A 24,196-nucleotide genomic window follows, 5' to 3' on the forward strand; every position below is an offset into this window, starting at 1 on the left:
GACTGAGCTCAGCACTTTGAAAAATAGTTATTGCACTGTAAACAGCTGTATTTAGGTCCATGTTTTCCATGAGGGAGAGAGTAACTGGGGTACTTCTAAAATTTTGTAGTGGAAAATAGAAGGTAGTTTTTTGTTTGGTTGGTTTTTGTTTTAAGAAAAATCCCTAGGATATTTGGAGTTACCTAAGTTTTAAAAAATTAAGGCAATTGTGTGGTATCCTATGGGTCGGGGGGAATTATATCAGATAGGATGATTAAAAATCTGATCTGTGAAAGAGTATTTGTTTTCTTTTTCTGACTTTGTCTGAGAAGTAAAAATTATACAATATAAATAGCTTAATGAATTAGTGGTAAGATTTATTTTAACTTTGCCTGAGGGAAACAAAATGTGAATAAGAAATGAATACCGGATATACTTGTGGTCTAATATATAGCTGTTGCAACAACGTAGGAGTCTTTAAGTGAGTCAGTTTGTGTGTTTACTTGAAACTGGTCAACAATACAAAATGTTGTTAGCTATCATTAATAACTTAAGTAACGAGGCCCACATAGAAATCTATGTACGTACAGATCCTTTGTTTTGCAGGGAAACATTGTGATAGAGTGTAAGGGCTATGGGGCTTGTAGATCTGAGTTCAGAGGCCACCTCTGCCACCTACCAGCTGAGTGACACAGACGCAAGGCCACCTTCATGGCGCATGGCCCTGGGTAGTCACTCAGGGCCCCATTCTCAGAAGGGCCCCGCACTTGGTTTAATGCTTTGCTATCATCATCTTGAAATCCTTAATAATTTTGGAACAACGGATCCAGGCCTGGCATTCTCATTTTGCACCAGGTCTGGAAAATTATGTAGTCGGTGTGACATAGACCGAATTCATCAGCCCTCAACTCTCGGTTTCTGATTAAGATGGGGCAACTGATGAGGAAGATTTGCCCACCTCATGAGGTTACTGTGGAGGTCTAATATGACAAAGAGTGGTTTCTGTGAAAGTATTTCATTACCCATGAAACCTGAAGTCAGTTAGGACTCCTTAATATTGCAAGAGACAGAAAGCCCAACCAAAAGTGGCTGAAGCCAAAAGTAACATTACAGATTCACAAACATGCAGTCTTGTGGAAGGGAGATCTGGTGTCAGCTCCAGTGGTTTCCTGAAAGAGCTGACATGGACCAACCAATGTTTAGGAATGTTGCAAACCAGGTAATGTCAAGTTAATAGCTTGAAATCCGCCACAGCGAGAATATTTGAAATAGAGAAATTGGCAAATACAACAAATCAGGGATATTCTTTCTTTCTTTTTTCCTTCCTCTCCTTCTCTCCCTTTTTTCTCTTTTTTTTTCCTTGAGAACACATTGTTAAATATATATTTCCTTACCATTAATGTAAGGGCTCAACATATGTCCCTAGCGTAGTAGCTAAGAGCAGAGAAATGAGCCAGATCACTTGCGTCCAAATCCCTACTCCTTCATCTATTAGTTGTGTGACATTAGGCAAGTTCCTTAGCTTATCTGTGCCTCAGTTTCCTCAATTATAAAGTCAAGATTATAATAGTACCTACCTCATAAGTTTGTTAAAAGGACTACATGGATTATATTCGTAAAGTGCTTAAGACCATGCCTGGCCCATTGTAAACACTACACAGTGTGTATTAAAAAAAAAAAAAAAGACAATAATAAGTATCACCTTGAACATATTTCTTTTTTTTTTAACCTCACTTCTTCTGGGCTGGTCCCATTCTCACCCAGGTTTCCCCCAGATAGTAATAAAATAGATGCAGAGAAAAAGTAAGATCTTTTTCCCAGAAGTTTTGGGAACAAGCCTTACTGCATCTAATTGGCTCTAAATGGAACACTCATGTTCTTCCTAGAACTAATTGCTACAGCCAGGGGACATTGGTTGGCTGAAGCCTCTGTACCTGTTGGCCTAAGTGGAAGTTCTCAGCATTCAGTTATCAAGGGAGAATAAATGGATACTGGGTAAAAACAAAACCAACAGCAGCAACATACAAATGTTACACACACACACACACACACACACACACACACACACACACACACACACACACACACACACACCTGCTATAAGCTCCTTGGGAATGTAATCTATTATTAAAAGCTGTAGCCCCTACTCTGGAACATGAAATATTAATGCAATTGAGTGCAGTAAATAAAACCATGCACTATAAGTCTGAATATCTGCAGGACTCTGGGCCTGTAGTGACCTCTCTGAACTTCAGTTTCATTATCTACATGGAGACATGCTAATAATACCCAATAATTTCATGAGGAATGACTAAGCCTAGGTCATAATGCCATCTAAGGTAAATAATATAGAACAGAAACATGTTAGAATAAACTAGTAAATATCTTTTATTGAATTGTATACTGAAGTCTGCGAGAAATAGATAAAAGAAAAAAAGTCATCCACCCCTTAGAAAATGAAATGACTAATTTATAACCTTTATTAGAAATTTGAGATTCCTGGCAAATTTGGCCATAGAGGGGGAAAACATAGAAAAATCATGTCTTAGATAGTCACTTAAGCTTTTAAAGCTATTAAATGCATTCTAAAATTTGCTTCTCTTCTCAGTAGGGATTGAGGAAGTTTACAGGTAGAAGCGGATACTTAATTCTGTTTTACCTAAGCTGGTGTCCACCCAGATGGTATTTTCAGTCTTTGCTTGTTGAAAGTACTTGAGATTTATCTCTCTGCTAAGTCTGCCCCGGCCAAAAAAAATTTTTTTTGTTAACATATAAAAATTTATATTAATTTGAAAATCGAGTTTGATTAGAGTTAAAAGAAAGAACATTTGTTTTGAATTTCTGACAATATTTAATGTCACAATTAGTAATAATCTTATAAGATGTCATAATTAAGTTCAATCTGCCCCTCTCCTTTCTAATATACTGAAGTCAGAGGTTTCAGGGTAATTAGCTATTTGGTAGTCGTTTGGGAGATGAGCAACAGGGGTAGACAAGTTTTGAAAATTAAGCTATCTCTCAGGTTAAAGATCCCTTCTGTCTGCTGATTGATCAGACTATTTTATCAGACTACCTTTTATTCAAAAAGGGGTTCTGAAAAAGAAAAAAAAGAGGCATAAAATATAGGAACTTTCGTTTATGCCAGACCTTTAAAATCTGAGATAATGTCCTATTTATATATTCTAGACTTGCCATGCTTCACGGTTCTGCCTATTTAAGTTAGCAGCATCGGGGCGCCTGGGTGGCTCAGTCGTTAAGCGCCTACCTTCGGCTCAGGTCATGATCCCAGCGTCCTAGGATCGAGCCCCGCATCGGGCTCCCTGCTCCACGGGAAGCCTGCTTCTCCCTCTCCCCCTACTTGTGTTCCCTCTCTCGCTGTGTCTCTGTCAAATAAATAAATGAAATCTTTAAAAAAAAAAAAAAGTTAGCAGCATCACTGCTAGCCTGTGGAGTATCCTTATGTAAATTAGAAAAAGCAGCGACTCTGGACCATCAGAGGCACTGGGTGAGGGAAGTGTGGGGCGAGGGTTCAGCTTCTTAAAAGAATGTGTTGGGGAAATGTTATTTAATCTTTTCCTGATTTCCTTAAAAGGGTGCCTTGAAATATGCTGCGGAAGGTATTAGAATACATGGTTATTGATGTGAAACTGCCATCATCTCTTTTCTGAGTTCATTTTCACTTGCCTATACTACAGTTTCTGTGTTTTCAAGACTTTCCTTTTCTCCTTTTTTCTTTTTTAACAGCTTTATTGAGATATAAGTTGCATACCATAAAAGCCACCCATTTTAAGTGTACAGTTCAGTGGCTGTGTAGTACATTTACAAAGTCGTGCAGTGCCACTGCCATCCAATGTTCCAGGTTCCCTTTCACCCCCAAGATAAACCTTGGACCCATTAGCAGTCTAAGACATTCCTTTTTGTGCCATATTTTAACACTCAGGGTTTGACTTTCATCTTATAGGAATGTCTTTGTTTTCTTTCCCCCATACTTATGCCATCCTAAGTAGCTCTTTGCTTATTAATTTTGAAGTCGTGGAAGCCTGGACTCTTCTGGGGTTGCTTATTTTTTTGTTTGTTTGTTTGTTTTTTTCTCCTAAGTGGCTTAAGTGGGAGGGAGCAGATGGAGTTCCAAAAATTTTGGAAGTCATCAGTGCAATACAGTACTTAGGCAATTGCTTTTATGTGAAAATGGCTGCACGGAATCCGTGTCAAGAGTGTGAAGTATTCCGGACCTTCACTCCCTGCAGCCACCTCTCACGTGGACCAAGAGAAGCTGTGAGACAGTACATATCTTTCTGCATATAGCCGCTGTCTCAAACACCTGAATGTAAACATTAGCACTCTGTAAGATTACGTGGGTTTGAAACAATCCCTAGACAATTTTAGGTTGACAGAGAACATTTTTGACAGCTTGTGACAGATATAATCTGACCTCTGTGTGTTTTAGACTCTTTAAAGGTGACCCATAATTATTTTCTAGCAGACTAAACATATTTTTTTCAGTGGAATGTCCACATTGCAAAGCATTTCTCCTGTGAATGCTTTAAACCTACCTTTAGCACTCTGCCATGTACATAATTCTTCAAGGTCATAGATTTCTATTAACAGCCCCAACCTAACCTAGATCTCTATCAACAGATAAGCTTGTGATCAAAAGCGTGACTCGTATTGTATTTTAATTGCGTATACTCTTTTTTAATGACTATTACAACTTAAAGTAACATCCCTCAAACAGGAAGCTTGAGTGATGGTTAGGCCTGCTGGCTCCAAAGCCAGACAGCCCGGGTTAGAATCCTCTGAGTTAGCCACCTGATCTCTGAAAAATGAGGATGAAGTAACAGGTATGTTTTAAGAATAAAATAAGATGGTCCGTGTAAAGTTGTTACTAAAATGTCTGGCATATACGAATTGTTCAATAAACACCAGCTATTTTCATCAGCAGTATTGCCACTAAAGCTAAGACAGCATAATCAAGTGGTAATTATTCTCAAAGGAGAATATGATTCATAAACATTTTATGTATATGTAAAAAGACAAAGAAGGATAACATTGCTCTTTGCGTCACACCTCACACACCTCAATTTTTTTTTCCAGTTCTTTGGCCCTTGGAGACAGAATCATTTCCTAGGAGCTCATTAAGTAATTAAAGATTAGTTTAAAATTAACATCCCTCTGAATGCTTTGGGCATCTGTTGTTCTGGAGTAGTCAGTAACTTTAGTGCATATTTTAAAAATTGTAGGAGCAGGTCTCCTTTTGAGGAAAAAGGGCTTCATGCCGACTCTAGGAAATAAGATGAGGGGGACCTCTGGGAAAGCCAAAGGGAGGAACATGTGTGGGACATACTTTGTGCTTAGCACAGGTACACTGCAGCCTGGGGTGTGGTAAGGAATGAAAGCATGTTTTTCATGTGGGAGCAAGTAAATAACATAGCATTTGCTTTGAAGACTGCTTTATTCACAGTGTTGTGACACGATGCACTGCGAGGAAAATATAATTAATATATGAATTGAATCAGGCAAGAGAGATAAAAGCCTACCCTGCTCGAATAAATAAGGAAAAGAGAATGAGTTGGGGGCAGTGTTGATTTGTTTCCTTCTCTACGAGAGCTGTGGCTTCTCAGCTTGTTTTAGCTGATGTGTGGAAGGGAGAGAAAAACATTCATAAGGGATAGAACCCACCTTGTGACATTTTCTGGTTTGTGCTTCGAAACAATGAAGGTAAAATACATGCCTCCAACTGTCTGAATAAAATATAGTGGGGTTTTTTTTTCCCCCAACATACAATGCTAATATGTACAAATACTAGGAAATAAGGGCTGCTATTTGCCAGAGAACCATTTCTTTCCCTGACACCAGCCGGGGAATCATCCTGACCTTTCTCCAGATAAGCCAGCGAATACACATAAATTTCCCACCTTCCAAACCATTTAAACCATCTTCTACAACTCTTTCTCAGTGCCTATTGCGAGCGGGCTTCGGTACTGAAAAGAACACAGTAAGATTAATTTTTGAATGCTGACTCAGAATCAGAAGACCAAGAGTTTGCTAAATAAAGCCAGCAATAAAACAAGGGCCTCAACCAACTGAGGTCTGTAACCCACTAAGAGCCAGACCTGCACAAGCTGGTTTATGCAGAATTTGGCTCACCTGAGCTATTTATTAACAAAAACCTCCCAGTTCCTGATGCCATACAGCAAACCAGCTTTGCTCTATGCTAATAACTCAGTTTCCTTTTCAGTTCAGCAAGAAGTAGAAATGCAAACTTTGATCCAATTGTGGGTTTGGAGATGCACACTTGATAAACTGAATTTTTCACCTCTACTTTTACATTCAAAACTATCTCTGTTGTGTTCATGATTAGGCCATTTCATTACTGCTTTCCGCACCTGTGCCCTGGCCCTGGCTACCTTGCCACCTTGCCACCTTGCCACGGGCGACCTTCCCATTAACTCAGTCTCCATCTGTGTCTCTTCTCTTCCTATCCATGTCTACCTTCCTATAGCTCTGTAGGTCTTGGGGGAAGCCCCTACTTTTTTCTGGAGAAATCAAATCGAAAAGAATTATATTTTGTAAAAACAATTCCTTGCGCAAGTCGCGAGGTAAATTAATTGCAGTTAGTACTACTCGTACCAACTATAATGAAAACAAAAGCAGAAACACAAACTAAACTCCGTAAGAAATTGTATTTCTCGGGAAGAAAGAAAGAAGGAAGGAAGGAAGGAAGGAAGAAAGGAAGGAAGGAAGGAAGGAAAGAAGGAAGGAAGGTAGGTAGGTTTTTCCTACTTCCATCATAATGGAATGACGCATGCCTGCATGAGCCTGGTTCATCTAGAAGTACACCCCACACTCCCTATGAAACCCCTACTCCATGCTTCTACCAGAGGCGTCCCTGTTTGTGGGTACAGCAATGTAGTGGTGGGGGGTCTTCAACAAGTCCTCTGTCCATCATCCACTGGTTTCTACATCACCTGGAACCTGAAGCAGGACAGCTTTTCAGAGCCCTTGATTTATCCCCTCCTACCTCTTCTCTGATGAGATAAGGATTTAGAATCAAACCATTCTCCCTGTGAGGCTGAGACATGGAGTGTCTGAGGGAGCTCAGGTCCCCTGAGTCACCTAGGCCCTCAGTAAAGTTGGATCCTCAAGTGTAAGTTAATACACTGGAACTCTCCAGGCAGCCCAGGTCATTCAGATTAAATGGTTCTGGCCTGTGGTCAGGGATTCGAGAATAGTACAGGTAGTTCTTCGGGTGATTCTGATGTGCAGCAATGAACACAGCAGCGCAAACCTGAGCCAGGATTTGTAATCCCAGAGATGACCACTCCCCTCTTAGCTTCTCATCGAGGCTTCTCCTCTGCCTACCTCAGCCTTCTGCAGTCAGATAGCAGACTGATAGCAGACTGTTTATATTGACATTTCTCTTGAGATGCCTACATTATCGGTCAAAGAATAGAACAGAGACTGTAGAGAACAGAGAAAGCAAGAGCTTAAGGAAATCATGGGGAGTAAAATAAATGTCAGTCAGCCAAACAGCCAATTTACTGGTACCCCCAAACCCTGTTAGAGCCTTTGTTAATTTCAGACACTATTGAAATACTGTTATTTGTATATATACACAGGTTATATTTAAATATTAAAAACAAACTAAATAATTTAATGGTATAAATGAAGTAAGGAAAGATACATCAAAATTTTTAAGGTAAACCAATTAGAACAAAGATAAACTAAAAAATGAATGAATTTATTAGCTTAGGCCCTACTAATGTACCAATAATTAACTGAAACTGAGATTCAACTCCTTATTATTGTAATCTTTTATCAAAAAAACTTTAACTTTATAGGATTATACAATCCGTACACCTAGTGTCTCTTGAGTTTGTACTTTTGATATTTCTATACAAATATTTTCTGAAAGACACAGGATTTCGTTGTAAAGTGATCAACTTTATTAAATAATGCAGTAAGCCTGCTCACAGTCATTTGGCTCTTTACATAACTAAACCAATGTGTCTGCTTTTCCCAAGACATGAGGTGTGCCCATAAAGTACAATTAAGACTAACGTCTGTGATCTACTGACATCAGTTGCTTTACTTTGGAGCCACACACTGTAACTCTCAAAGTCAGCTGTCCCCAAATGAAGTCCATGGTAATTACGAAATGTCTGCTGAGGTGTGACCATAAAGTCTTAGTCATGGTCCCTTTGCAACTTCCAATTTCAGCTTCTTTCTGCAGAATCTGTTGGTTTGTGAGTTCTCCTGCTAGTGCACAGAGGGATTCACTCCTCTGCCCCCTGGGGCAGCACTGTAGGGCACTGCAGTGCATCATTAAAAAGGGAAACTCATTCTAACCCCACGCTCTGAAGACACTGGCAAAACGTTTGCCCTGGTGCTTTGTGGAAACTCGGTCTTCTTGGTGAGATGGTGCCGTCCGTTCGGTGCATGCATTCAGCCTGGGCTCCTTTACTATGTCATTAATAACTAAATGAGTTAATCTGCCTGGTGACTTGGAGGGGTTGAGAAATATTATCCTATGAAGAGTGCCCTGGCACTATTTCTCAGGCTGTCAAGCCTTGGGGTTTAGTACAAAAACCCATAAGTAAGACTGAGTTGCAGGCACAGATGCAAGTGCTTTCAAAAAATCCCAAATTGGTCGCTGTTCTGTCTACAATTCATCTTACTCGTGCTCCAAAATAGAATTTGCAGGAGCAATGTTTACCCCAGTTATTGGAGTACCACTACCACAGCTTTTCTTCTAAATGGTATTATGGGTTTCTGTAAACCTATTTGTTCTTATAGAACCCATTTTCCATTTCATTTGCAGAAGACAAGTGCACTTACAGATGCACCCTTCACTCCTTTCAAGTAAAATGAATTGGGATTGCTTTAGGGGAAAAAGAGTGGTATTGTTTGTTCTTATCTCAGGGCCCAGGGATGTTGAGAGAGTGTCACCTGGACCCTTTCCCACTAAACACAGAATCGTGGCCCAGAGTTTCATGTTCCCAATGATCCCCAAAAGTATCTGATGTTGATGAAGATGTAAAACACAGACATTGGGACATGATGGAATTTTATGTCATCTTGTCTGGGAGGTGGCAGTCACGGAGGGAAAGCTGGAGGAAGGAATGCATTGATAAAGCCCCTCTTTCAATTTGAAGTCTCATATTAGTTTTAAAATAGAACTGTGTTCTTTGTATAATTATACTTAATAGAATTCTCAAATAAAGAAACAATACGTTATACTAACTAAAGTTGCTTTATGTTTGAATTGTTAGAATGGCAAGCTGTGGGATTTTAAGTTCATAGACTTTGCTAGTTTTTGAGGAGCAAGGAAAATTATAACAAAAGAAACATTAACATTACAGAATCATTATGTTTGTAGAACTTAGTAGAAGCTGCAAAATGTTTTTTCCACTGTTATTTTTATGAAAATGGGTGTTTTCTGTAAGCACTTGACATAAGATATTATTAGCTCTTTCTACTTCTCCTGTGTCTAGTATTTCTCAAAATAAGCCCATCCTCATGGGTCTTTGAAAATTATTAGATTGAGACACGTTTGTCTATTCTTTTGCATGTTCATTTATTAGTTTGCATAATTACAAATTATCACACTCCCCACCCCCACCCCCAAAAATGTGGGAAAATACAAGCCTGAGAGAAGGAAGAGACATTAAAACATTCTGTCCTCAGAACCATTCTATTGCAGAGATAACTGTCTGGGATATTGCTTGGGAAATTGATTTTTTTCCAGCTTCTATGCAGATCTCAAGATCACAGCACGTGGAATAAGATTACATCTTCTCCCAACAACCTTATTCTTTATCCCTCTCTGTCCAGAGTCATCTACCACGGTAAGGAGCAAGTTATTATCTCTTTAGGAACCAGCTGAGGCTATTTCATTTCCTACCGCATCAGGACAGGGCACATTATAGACCAGCCACCAGACTGATACCAACAGGGGGAGCCAAGAGCTCAATCTATCTTCCTTACCCTGGGGGAAATACCAAGGGTGCTAAAGACCTCATCCTGCTATGGCATTTGAAATTCATGCCTTGTCTTCAGAGTACAAATTACAAAAATGGAATACTAGAATTCATCATATCACACAGTGTTCAGATACATTTTGGGGAGATATGGATGGAACTTTGATGAAGTCAGCACTTCAGGCTGGGATTCAGTTTGTGAGCCTTTTATCATAAATATTTTGTGCCATAATTCAAAAAATACCAACAGTTCCCCCCAAATTATTTGTCTTTTATTTTGTTTTGGAGGATTAAAAAGGGAATTTTCCTTTTTTTCCCCTCAATAACTTTTCCTTCATGCCCTATTTTTCTAGGTCTTTTTCATTACTAAAGGAAATTATCATAATGACAGAATATACCATCAAATCTGGGTACAGAAAATAGACAAAGATAAGAAGCAATAATTCGCAGGGAGGAAGGAATGGGAAGAAACTATGCATGAGAGAATTATAGACACATACAGAACTACTTTTTCTATAGCAGAACCAAATGCAAATATGTTGATTTGTTCCTATAAAATAGTGGTGAGACAGACAATATCTTTTCACACAAAATGCGGGTTAAGTCATTTCATAATCATGGGCTCTGTGTTTGACACTTACTCTCAGTATAATCTCTCTTCTTATAATCTTGAGATATGTGATCAAATATTTTTCTGAATATTTATCTGAATATTTGAGGTAGGTTTTAAAGACCTATCATTCCTTTTTATCAATGCCTGTTTGAATCTCATCTGCTCTGATCCATCCTTAAAGATCAAACTTGATCTTCAGTTATGAGCCTCCAGCAGATGTGTAGGTTTTCTGTCCTTTACAGTGCACCACCATTGATAAGCTTAATTGGGAGGATATCCATTACAGATCAGAGTATGTCCTTAAATTTCATTTCATCTTATTTTTTCTATGTCTATAGGAGTTAAATGGCTCAAATTTTTACTAATTGTTGATGTATTTTTTATGTAAAATGAAACTACATAAGCATGTACTTAAAGCAAATAGTCCTTGGCCGTTTTTAGTAAGAACTCTTTTCAATTTTGAGACCACTTAAACCTCTGGCATTTTTGTATTTGTCAAACCTTTGCACTTGATGACCAATATTATATTGATAGAAAAGATGTTTCACTGAATCACCAGCCCTAAAAGAAAGGAAAAAATGTGTAGTTACCTGCTATCATAGTGAAAAGGATATTGTAGTGAAAGACCCAGTGATTTTTAAAGAGCTAATGCAATACAAATTAATACATGATTATTAATTTTTGGATTCTTTGAAGGCATCTCAGAATTGTGATGTTCTTCAGTATAGTTAACTGGTTGAGGATAATGGATCTCCTTTTCTCTTTTCCCTACCTTAAGCACACTCTAAGCACACAATAAGTGCACAATGAATAAATCACTTACTGCTTTTAGGTGTTAAAAACATTGGTTCAAAATAGCTGGCTGATGGAATTCTTATGAAAACATCATATTCATGGTATATGTTTGGTGCTTTTAAAATCTTGCATATAATTCTTCCTTCTCTCTTTTATGTGTAATCAACATGTAGATTTTACGAACAGTAGAGTTTTAAAGAAATTAGACATTATACAAGTGTGAAGAGCCTTGTACATTTCCTGACACATACAACAATCAATCCATGGTGACCCTTCATATCTATCTCCTTCAGTGCTTCCCCACTCTCTGTCCCAGAAGATTACAAATGAGGATTCTAAGTGAGACTGAAATTAGTTGTAACTTATTTACCTGATTTCTCTCTTGAATTGATGACAAACTCCAGCTATAATCTAATATTCCTGTCTGCCACTTCAATCTCTTTTCATTCCCCATGTTGCTAGTAGATACGTTGATCGGTAAAATTGCAACTAGTTACCCTTTTATTTTTCCTTATTTTGAAGAAAACCCAAGTGATCAGAATAATTTATTTGTAGTCATAACTGATACACTGCCTTGTTTGCACAGATAATCTAGAAATGGTTTCATCAGAGCCAAATCTATTTTATTGTGTTTCTTCCTTCTGTTTGGATTTTATATAAAGATTTAAAATGTCACTCCTCCCAGTGAACAAGGCTGATGGCCATAGAGACTCAGAGGGACAGTAAAAGAAGGAGGAAGGTTTGTTTAACAGGAACTCTTTCCGACCGCTTAGCAGGCGAATTGTACTGTCTCAAAGTCTTCCTACGTGTACTTGTAGTATCACATGGCATATATATTACCAAGAAATAGGCCCAAATCAATTCCATTATAAGACATGAAGAGTGTTTTCTACTATGTTATCTGTTGTCAAAAATAAATACCTTTACTTTTGTTTTTAGCTGTTTTCCATAAGATTAAGAAGACTTCAGCATTCATGAATAATACTCTTTTAGCAGGGGTAATGGACACTTGTCATTCTTTTTGACATTTGAAACTTCTTCTATCCTTGGGAACTCTTCTGCCCAATGAGCAGAAGCAGCCTCCACTAGGAGAAGCTGCAAATACCATATGCCTATTGTCCTAGACTTCCTGGTATCTAGGACCCAGACTTATGAACTAGATTGTAAAAATCAGACACCCCCAACTCAGACTTTGCATAAAGAAATGATGAAATCACAGGAGAAGCAGGGACTATGTGGAATTAATCTTAATTATGGCTGGTGGCAGGAGATTAGCAACATTCATTTTCAAGAAATAACTATTCTAGAAGCAACATCCATTATATACTATTGATAGCTTTGGCAATGAATGTGTCTGGTATTCAGTGTCAGCAGCATGGGTGCATTCACCAGATGGTTCTGCAGCATTATTCAGCTCTGTTACCAGCTACAAAACCTCCAAGTCTTCTTTTCTGGAATCCTGAAGATTCCATGAATTCCACTCCCCACCTCTGTCATCCAATATCTCTTTAACAAATTACCTTTCCTGTTTCAATCACTCAGACTCAGATACTTGAAACTGGGAGCTGTGGCTGGATTAAAAATATATATACATGTAATATACAAATCTTAACAGTTTTAATTTATTGTCTAAATGATAGTCATACAATAGGACTTTTAGGAAAGAATAAGTGCAGGAAGAAATGCATAATTTTAGATTAAATCACTATGAATTGTTCACTAGGTATTAGTTCATGAAAGATGAACCAAAGAAAAACTAAATAGGTGAATAGGTGATCACAAAGCCACTCTCTGGCCATGTCTCTGTATAGTATTTCCACGTCCTAGCAGCCAGAATGATCTGGAAGAGTCATAATACCACAGGCACTTTTTTCCTTATCTCTCTTTGAATAACCCCCCCAAATCCACTACTTCTCTGGCAGAAAAAAATGTATATATTAGAACTTGTTTTTTCTTTAGTTTCTGGGCTTAGTTCTATAAAGAAAAATTCATGGTAAATTTCAATGGTAAAATTCATAGACAGAGCCATAGACAATCTACTTTCATCGCACCTTCTCTCTCTTTTTTTTGCCTTGCTGACTGTGTAAATAGCTCACACAAAGTAAGTGTGCCATGAATATCTGTTAAGTAAAGATGGCAAACACTAATGTAGCACTTATGAGCCAAGTGTTCACTTATATTAATTCCTCATACTACCCTTCTGACATAGGCACTGTTATTATTCCCTAATTAGTCCTTTTTATTTGGGGGGAAGGTTTGGGGAGAGGACAAGAAATGGACACATTGAAGGGTTAAGTAACCCGCCCAAAGAAAGTGAGCAAAAGTGATCCCAACTCAAGAAGGACGACTCTGGAGTCTATGCCTTATATATTTTTTTTATTCAGCTGATAGTCATTAAGCACCCACCATATGTCAGGCACAAAAATTCAATGATGAGTATAATATTTTGCCCTCAAGGAGCTCACTATATCAGAGAAATAGATATATAACAAATAATTAAAGTGCAATTATTCTATGATAGAATAAATAGATAAAGATGTTTGTTGGGTCACAAGGACATGATAAACTTTCCTCTGAATGAAAGATGGTCAAGGAAGCATCTGAGAGCAGAGAATACTCCAGCTGAGATTTGAAATAGTTTTTCATGAATATAGAATTGCATTCCAGGCAAAAGGAGCACCTTATATAAAAGGTAAAATAGTATATTTGTGAATATAGTGAGGCAAAATTGAAGCATGAAGCTGGAGATGTAAGCAAAGTCCAGATAATAAAGAAAATTCTATGTTATGTTAAAGAACTGTTATTTTATTCTAAGGCAATCAGGGGCCCTTGAAGAAACTTAAACAAGAGAGTAAGATGAATAGATCTGCACTTAAGAAAGATGTTTCTGGCTCTATAGTGTTGAAATGAAGGGGGTCAAGTTTAGATGGAAGAAGAAGAGTTAGAAGACTACTGAAATAGATTAAATATACAAGGACTTACATGGGTCAGAAGTTTAGGGTAAAGAGAGCATTGACTCGAGAGAGAATTAAACATAGAATTGGCAGGGCTTATAGATCTACTGGATATTGATAAGGGAGGGGTGGTAATGAAGAGGTAGAATTCTTCTGTTTCTCTATTTTGGTTTGCATTAATTAATATAAGATACATGTAGCCTCTGGTTTTCTTTTTCTTTAAAATATTTTCATTATTCTTGCAAGCTTTTTATTTGTAATTTCAGTGTTCCTTGAGACTCAAAGTTTTAGACTCTCTTATTGTGGTTTTATGTTTACTTATATCCTCGTGCCACTTTGGTTTGGGTGCCACTATGTTGGATTGAAATACTGTATACGTATGTATATCTTTAACATACATCTACATAAAACTTCTAGAGGGCATCCTTTACTGCAAATTGAATGTTTTTATATATCCTGCTTTTTTAGTTTGTCAAATAATATATTGTTATTTACATAACTAATATGTTTGATGGCCCAGTTGAGAGTGCATCTTTTATATGTTCTTTTTATGAATCTTCAGCATTTTTGGACGCAGGGATATGGCTCTATAAATAATATTTTTTGGAAAGAAGAGGACAGTCAGAGTTCTAGCAGTTAAAGCTGACATTGCTAATTCAGAAACCTCTTTTTGAAGTCCAATATTTTGACTTTAAATCAAGTATTTTTTATTAGAAAAGATAAGTTTTGCTCTTAGTAGCTAAATATGACCAAAGCGTATCTATTTTCAGTGAAAAAAAAGTTGAAATTAATTGAATGATAATACTTCTCCCAGAGATTTATGTAATAAAACTACATAATTCATGTACCCGTATTTATTATGAATCTTTCCTCCAGAGAATTTCAAGCTGAGCTGTTTTATTCCATTAAATATATATTTTATATATTGCACAGATACAGAGATAGATGGATAGATAGATGATTGATAGGCATTTAAGTAGATTGAGGTATAATTGTAGAAACTCTTATTAAAACAATACTGGGGGTGCCTGGGTGGCTCATCAGTTGGGTGCCTACCTCTGGCTCAGGTCGTGATCCCAGGGTCCTGGGATCAGGCCCCGCATCGGGCTCCCTGCTCCGCGGGGAGCCTGCTTCACCCTCTCCCACTGTCTGTGGCTCTGCCTGCTTGTGCTCTCTCTTTCTGTCTCTCTCTGTGTCAAATAAATAAATAAAATCTTAAAAAAAAATACTGAAAATACCTAGCACAATGTGATGGAGATGCTTGTTTGGTACTTAGGAGCTATTGGTTGAATAAATGCATAGGTGAAGGTCTATAAGATCATCTATGTTTAGGGATGCAATGATTTCAAAGGAAAATGTCACCACCTTACTTTTTAAGTTTCTTTTAATGTTCTGCATCATCGGTCTTTTGGATCTGACAATCCAACTAGTACATGCTCATAGCTTTACTATTGAGCCAAATAAAATTGGAGGCTTCACTTCTGAGTATATTGAGTTATACAAAGAATCAGGATTTGCAATCACCTTGATTCTTCTTTCCCCTTGATATCTTTCCCTATTTGTATAAATTAAAAATTAGGATAAAGTATTGTCTTTCATTGTCATCATAAATATCTCAACTTAATTTCTTCATGTCATAGTAATTCTGCTCAATGCATTCTGCTGTTTCTAGATGATGCTTGACAACACTTCAATTTCATCAACTCAATGAATACTAACTCACTAAAAAAAAAACATGAGAGACTATGGACTCTGAGAAACAAACTGAGGGTTCTAGAGGGGAGGGGGGTGGGGGGATGGGTTAGCCTGGTGATGGGTATTAAAGAGGGCACCTACTGCATGGAGCACCGGGTGTTATACGCAAACAGTGAATCATGGAACACTACATCAAAAACTAATGATGTAATGTATGGAGATTAACATAACCTAAAAAAAAAGCTTATAAACAGACTAGTTTGTTTAGCACCGAGAAGATCTTTTTTTAAAAAAAGATTTTATTTACTTAGAGAGAGGGAACATGAGCAGGGAGGAGGAGCAGAGGGAGAGGGAGAAGCAGGCTCCCTGCTGAGCAGGCAGCCCGATGTGGGGCTCCATCCCAGGACCCTGGGGTCATGACGTGAGCTGAAGGCAGACGCTTAACTGAGACTGAGCCACCCAGGAGCCTCATCACCATGCAGATTTTTTTTATAAAAAGGCTATTTGAAAATATATATTTCTATTTTGAAAGGTTCTTTCCCATTGTGTATGTTTGTTATCTTTGTTCATTTTTTGGTTTCTTGGTACAGGCTTCCCCTCCCTCTGATGATGCCAATTACTCCTTATAGCATCACAGCACTGCCCATATTCCTCTATAGATGTTCTGTTCCCTTGCAATGTTGTCAAGAGGCCTCTTTCTGAGAACGCTTTGTAAAGTGATTGACATATTATTGTCATACACATCGGCTTCAGTAATTCCACCAATTACAAAATGTTCCGTATCAAAGACTGTTAGCTAAAATAACTAGAAAATAAAACCATAAAAATTTAGAATCTCAGTTTTCAAACTAGATTTAAAATCATAAAATTTTCACAGTCTTGGAAAAAATGTGATTATTTGCCCATGCACTTACTCCTTGATATTTAAGGCCGGCGGTGTTTGGGGGGGGCGGGCAGTCATCTACTATCTGTCGGGATGCTAAACATGGAGATTTGAGGATGCATGAGTTCAGTTAAATGAGAGGTTCATATTAGCTAATGACTGTGAAATGTGGTAAGTAGATAACAAAGATGTTTACTGACAGGATGGGAATACAACAACAAAAAACAAGCAGGAATAGGTAACTCTCTAGAGAAGTCAGGAAGGTTTTAAACAGAACATAATTTTTGAGCCATGATTTCAAAAATGTATAGTGAATGTAGAGAAGCCTTAACCTGAAGCTCAAACCCTAGGGAAATCAAATTTTTATTGTAGATTTTGAAAGAAAATTTTTTAAAAATAAAGAGAGAAAACCCATGGCAAAAGAAACAGGTTTGAATTTGAATACATCCAAATCTAGAGAAACACAATATATTAACCAGAAATTGTTATGTTCATCACTTAAAAGAAAGAACTGTTTTTTCTTTCAAACCTTGAATCCTGTGACAGTTTTGCTAACATAAATAGCACATTTTTGGTATTGTTTATGTCTGTTTGACAAGGATGCAAAGAGCATTAATACATCATAACTATTTCTAGTTTTATTAAAAATGAGATTAGTGAATAGCTAAATTATTGGCCTTGAGCATGAACTTTTTTTTCCACTCTAGTGGGGCAGTTACTATGTACTATTCTGCCAAATTTTTATCACATTTTTTTCTATTGTGTATACTTCTAAGAGTCACAATAATAGTGAGTCACATAAAAAAAATTGGTCCTATTCTTTCCTTACTCATTATGCTAGAAAGAGTTTGAATTTTTATTGATAGAAATGTACAATGCCTTTTCCTATAATGATAATAACAATAGCAAGTTGAGTAGGCAGAACGTGAAGTCTTTCCTGTGCTGGAGAAATCTCCTTAGAAGTATATATCAAGGGTGCACGTGTGGCTCAGTCGGTTAAGTGGCTGCCTTCAGCTCAGGTCATGATCCCAGTGTCCTGGGATCAAGTCCCGCTTTGGGCTCCTTTCTCAGCGGGGAGCCTGCTTCTCCCTCTGCTTCTCCCTCTGCTTCCTTCTCCCTCTGCTGGTGTGCTCTCTCTCTGATGAATGAATAGATAAAATCTTAAAAAAAAAGTATATATCAAGGATAGATTTTTGTAAGACACTTGTCTAACATATGAACTGACATCAGATTGGTAAGAGCTATACAAACATCATATTATTTTGTGATTGTGCCACATTCTCTCCTTTAGATTCCAATATTAGAGCACATATCTCATCTGTTTTTCTTTCTATAAATGGATGAATGAGATGAAAAAAAGAGTTTAAGTGTGATTTAGTGACTTACCCAAGATTACAACATACCTAGTAGAGGAGGGAGTTAATACAAAGTCCCTGTTTCTGACTCCTGGTTGATCCAACTTGTGAACAAGACTGCATTTTGTCTCTTGCATCCTGAGCTATATTTGATTTTCATATTCAAGAACCAATTTTATTAATTGTTTTGTGTGGATTTATGTATGGTGTTCTTGCCAGAATTCTTTATTACATTTTTATTGTGTAATTTGATTTCTCTTGAACATTATGATGATCCATTCTTTCACCTAACCCTGTACTTTGTAGACACCAGCAACTGAGACGAATGAAAGTCCGATTTAAAATCCAAACTAAAGTAGTTGCAAAATATAAAACACAGTAACGATAGAAATAAAATCTTGGCATATTTTAAGACAGACTTTATATAAATTACAGCAACCTGGGGCGCCTGGGTGGCTTAGTCAGTTGGGCGTCTGCCTTTGGCTCAGGTCATGATCCAGGGTCCTGGGATCAAGTTCTGCATCGGGCTCCTTGCTCGGCGGGAAGCCTGCTTCTGCCTCTCCCACTTCCCTTGCTTGTGTTCCCTCTCTCGCTGTCTCTCTGTCAAACAAATAAATAAAATCTTTATAAAAAAAATTACAGCAACCTGGGGGCAGTAAAATTGACACATTGACACTAACATACCAAACTAATGCAGCAATTACAGTTCTGTTTAGTAATAACACATAAGTAGAAACTTAAATTCTAAATTTATGTACCCTCAAACTGTTTATGTTGTGTCATCTCCTACAAGAAAATGTACATAGATATGACAGGCATGGATTGTTTTTACTCAAGTAGATACGCATTCAGTATAGACTGCCCAGAAAATAACTTTCAAAATATGTCAAAAATATATTTATTTACTGTTTTTGACTCCTAGTGTGTGCATTTGTCTTTCTCAACATACATTCAAATCACTAACTCTATTCTTTCAGCCTGATGATTAGCAGCAAGTGAAAGAAACTAAAATTTCTATAGGTTCCAGGCAGGTTTTTTTTTTTTGTAAATGTCAATTTGGTGTTACTTATTAGTGAATGATGGGAACAGTGACCAACTGAAAAGTGCATGTCCCAACTAAAACGGTTGGCCACTACTTTGTTCCAGCAAGCAGCTCACATGTTGGAATATGAAGCCAGTGTTGTCAGATCTTTGAAGTTTACAAAAGCAGGCAGAAATCTTGATTTTTGTGGGTATTAACTAATTCCAAATTTAAAAACACCAATTGGGCCAAATAAGCATGTCCCTGTGCCATAGTTTGTCACATGGAACTCTAAGTAAAGACATGATTCTATAGTAATCATCATGATGCTCTTCAATAAGGACCTTGGTACTGGTCAGGTTTCCACTGTCCTTTGCTCTTTCATTGTCTGTTTAATCAGTTTCATAAGAAAGCCCTAGATTATTTCCATTTTGTCTTTACAGATGGAAAGACTTCTCACAGTTGTAAACAGATGTCACAGAAAGAGTTGTTATTTGTGGTCATGCATTTTCAATGATTGTTATTGTTCCCTACAGCTTAATGTTACTGATATCCTTAAATAAAACTTGATTATGCAAAGCTTCCTATTAAATCAAATTTTGATTATTTGAACTTAAAGGAAAAGCTATGGATTATTTATTTTCTCTACTCCCTTTTGAGAAAGTAAAGTACATGACTTGTTCATTGTTCCATCTAATTTCTAGGACATCCTCTGGCAAATAGAAGATTGAATGAAAATAATTTATTAATAGAAGTTTGCCAGTTTAGTCATCCACTCATTAAGTAAACTTTTCCTTAGCACAAATTGTGTGCCAAGCATGTTATTAAATATCATTTTATATATGTGGATTATTAACTCAGGATAGAAAAACATTCTGCTTCAGGGAAAAAAATTACATTGGTATTCAATTTAATGAAATACAATCTACATTTTTCAGCTTTATTGAGGTATAGTTAACAACATTTAAAGTATACATACAACATATAAGACATTTAAAGCATACATCATGATGATTTAATATATGTATACATTGTAAAAGGATTTCTAGTTAACTAATACATCCAATGAAATATAATCTACATTCTAAAGTATAAACCTACATTTTGCCTTCAATTCTCTGTAGAACTTTTAGGAAGATGCTAACTTTTTTTCTTAATTCTCCTTCCTAGAAAAGTATAAGATCAGATCATACTATATATCTCTAAGCAGACGTCTGATGGCCGCTTGGTTAATGAGAACTTTTACCCTGTATACCAAATACCCTTAGAGGGAAAAAGCTACACACTACAGGTCCACTAGCAAAACAAAAACAAGAAAGTCAAGGTCTCATTAATTAATTTTAAACTTATTGTTGGTTTAAAGTATTAGAACTTGACAGCTCAAAACTATTTAACTTGTGTAAAAAAATTAGTGCTCCTATTTGATGAATAATAATGGATCTTTGTTCACCTGACTATTCTCTCCAAAGGCAAATTTTTTAAAAATCATATCTCAACAATAGTGTTTGATGGTCAAGTAGATAAAAGTGAATTCCCAACTTCAAACAAGTTCAGATTCAAGTGTTCTTAAAGAGTAATCTCTTCATATCCTTATTTTTTGATGTTAAGATTTTTAGCAATATGCCAGCTGACTCAATATATTAATCAATCAATCAATCAATCAATCATATACTTATATCAGATCACATTCTATAGTAACAACAGGACTGGATCACCAAAATAAACAGGAGCTTCAAAGCATCCAATTCAGCCAGGGTCACCTGTGCTAACTTAACCAAAATCAAAAGTAGCCCCATGTGTGAGGAGAGAGAGATATATGCTAACATAATATGGTCTGTTTATATCAGTTATATTCTTCATTTGAACTCTGGATGTTTCATCAAACTAGATGGCTAACTTTGAACTTAAAGGAAAAGCTATGGATTATTTATTTTCTATACTCCCTTTTGAGAAAGTAAAGTACATGACTCGCTCATTGTTCCATCTCATTTCTAGGACATTCTCTGGCAAATAGAAGATTGAATGAAAATAATTTATTAATAGAAGTTTGCTAGTTTAGTCATCCACTCACTAAGTAAGCTTTTCTGTAACAAGTAAAGTTGGCTTATAAACAACAAAATATATTTTTTCATCAAGGATTTGCATTTTCTTCTTGAGGTTCATCTTTCTCATATTGTAGCTTACTAAGAGTAGTAGGCAGAATAAAGACTCCTGAGGAAACCTATGTCCTAACTCTCAGAATCTGTGAGTATGTAAGTTATATGGCAAAGGAGAATTAAGATTGCAAATAAAATTATAGCTGCTAATAAGCTGACCTTTTGACAGGGAGAGAATCCTGGATTATCCAGATTGGCCTGGTGTAATCACAAAGTTCCTTAAAAGTGGAACAGGGAATTAGAAGAGAGAATCAGAGATGGCAGTGTGAGAAAACCTCGCCTGATTGAGGAGTGGGGCCATGAGCCAAGGAAAACGGGCAGTCTCTAGAACTGCAAAAGGCAAGGGAATAGATTCTCCCATAGAACCTGCAGAAAGGAATACATACCTTCTAACACCTGTCAACACCCCCAATCAGGGCTTCTGACCTACAGAGCTATAAAATATTAAGTCTGTGCCGTTATAAGCCACTAAGTTTGTGATAATTTGTTACAGCAGCCAAGCAAACTAATGCACTGAGGAACATTAATTTTTTTTCAATAATTTTAATTTTTTCATTAATAAAAAAGTTAAAATTTTCAGACTTTTCTTAAAACATTGTATATTTCTTTATTCACTTATTTTTAGGAGGTAATCCACAGCAGCCAGGTCGACATTTCAAGAAGCAGGCAGGAAATGGAAAGAAATGAACAAGAAGCTTCCAAAACACACAAAAGTGATGTTCTTGGAACAGAAATGGTAACTACTTAGAAAGACAATACTTTCCAAAAAGATTACAAAGCTGTGTGAAAATTCTGACCTCGTTGTAAGCAATTGCTTTTAATGTCCTTTATGAGTTTAATATCAATACATATTAGTGTCTATTTCCACACTTTGGAACTGACATTCTTTGAAAAGTAAAATGAGCACCCTAAAAATATGAGTGCACTTTAGATGTTAATTCATATATATTCTGTTATAGTGTGAGCCCATGCATTAAAATAAGGGATAGAAGTTTAATTAGCATCTCTCAATGTTCACTGAGGTCTTGAAAGAAAATCACTGTGAAATGAAGAATATGTGTACAGTTCTAAAATAACTGACTTCTTAAAAACAACTATTTATTTAAAATTATCTTTAAACATAGGCCTCTCATCTTAAAAAGCACACTGAGGAAATAAGCCAAGCTTCTCAGTTCCATCAGTATGTTCAAGAAACAGGTGAGACTCTGTTATTATTTGACCCCAGTATACCTTTATCCCGCTGATGTGTCTGTGTTTGAATGGAAACCTTCCAAAGCACAGTCCCTCCCACTGAGTAAATTTAGTGACTATGACTTATGGTCCCAAAGGGGACAGACTAGTATTTCTATATATAATTAGGTTCTGCGTGTGGTAATAGATTCACTAAGCTTCTAAAATAGTTCACTGCCCATCAGCCTTATGAATTCATCCTAAAAGCCTAGAAGGTGATACGCCAGCCACCTCTGAATTGTGGGACCTAGAATAAAACTTAATGTTCATCAAGCTCCCTGAGAACAGAAATGTTATCTGGATGGTATTACTTTTAATAACAGATTAAAACACTTCTAAATTCAGTTTTGCAACCTACAGATATGAGATTAAACTACAGACAAATCTGTGCGAGTTTGCGTAAGACCCATGCAGGTTGTCTTGCCTACACAAGGGGAATGAAAAGTTTTGTTGCCTTGAAGAGCTAAAAGGGAAGATTTAAGCCAATTGTGACCCAATCATTACTTGGCTCTATCTATTTTGGCTTTATTTTGGTTTTCCTTTTCTGTTCTTCTGCTTCTTCTTATAGCTTTTATTCTTGCCTAAGAATGGAAGTAAAACATGCTTATAGAACACTTGAAAAATATATACAATTAAAATAAACAACAGTTCCATTACTTATGAATTCCCATCCAGAGATCACCATCACCACTGTTCTTCCTATATTTCTTGACATATACTAACTTACAGAATGAAAGAGTGCCATATGTACCTTGAACCTTTTTATTTAACACATATTGTGAGAAGCTTCCCACAGCATTGCAATTTCTTTCTCAAATATCATGTTTATTTGTTATATCACATCCCTGGTATTCTTTTCTGTTTGTAGTCATTGATACACCTGAGGATGAAGAGATTCCGAAGGTTTCAACTAAGTTTTTAAAAGAGCAATTTGAAAAGTCTGCCCAGGAAAAGGTCCTTTATTCTGACAAAGAGATGACCCCAGCCAAGCAGATTAAAGTAAGATAATTTCTCTACATAGAAATATGTTAAGTGTAAAAACCAGATGTAAATGCATAGCATTTTCAAATTATTGAATGTTTGATGTGGTTTTTCAACTAAATCCTGAGCCAGTACTCTTCTGTTCCAAAAGGAGGATATTATTCTACAAAAAGCAGTAGAGTTAAAACTTTCCTCACTAGAAAAAAAAATGGAAAAATTATATGTGCTCTAAAATTTAATAACTAGCATTAGATAAAATAATAAAGTCAATTTTAAATGTCAGATACTCTGCTTAAAATTCCAAGGAAAACAAAACAACCCTCAAAAGTGCATTAAGACTTTTACTGTTTCCCTCTAGATTACTCAGCATAGCATATTAAGCAAAGGAGGAAGAATAATCAAGATTATGTGTAAATGTTAAAACACTGAGCTGCTGATGTATCAAATGGGGAATAGGACTCTGAAAGTGCAAAGAGTTATAGGAAAGATAGTAACCTAAGTACTATCTGTCTGTCACTAAGTACTAAGAGAGTCTGTCACCTGTTGTTTCCAAT

The 24,196-nt window shown here is 36.7% G+C and overlaps 1 protein-coding gene across 1 annotated transcript in view; it reads left to right on the top strand.

Annotated features, from left to right (window-relative positions):
- Positions 1-24,196, top strand: part of XIRP2 (xin actin binding repeat containing 2) — a 73,134-nt gene that overhangs the window by 31,225 nt on the left and 17,713 nt on the right. Inside the window, exons 4-6 of the mRNA XM_027591161.1 lie at positions 22,057-22,167; positions 22,556-22,628; positions 23,530-23,660. Of these exons, the coding sequence (XP_027446962.1) occupies positions 22,057-22,167; positions 22,556-22,628; positions 23,530-23,660 (315 nt within the window). The remainder of the gene's footprint in view (positions 1-22,056; positions 22,168-22,555; positions 22,629-23,529; positions 23,661-24,196) is intronic.

Source organism: Zalophus californianus, chromosome 3 (assembly GCF_009762305.2).
Source record: "Zalophus californianus isolate mZalCal1 chromosome 3, mZalCal1.pri.v2, whole genome shotgun sequence".
Lineage (NCBI taxonomy): Eukaryota > Metazoa > Chordata > Mammalia > Carnivora > Otariidae > Zalophus > Zalophus californianus.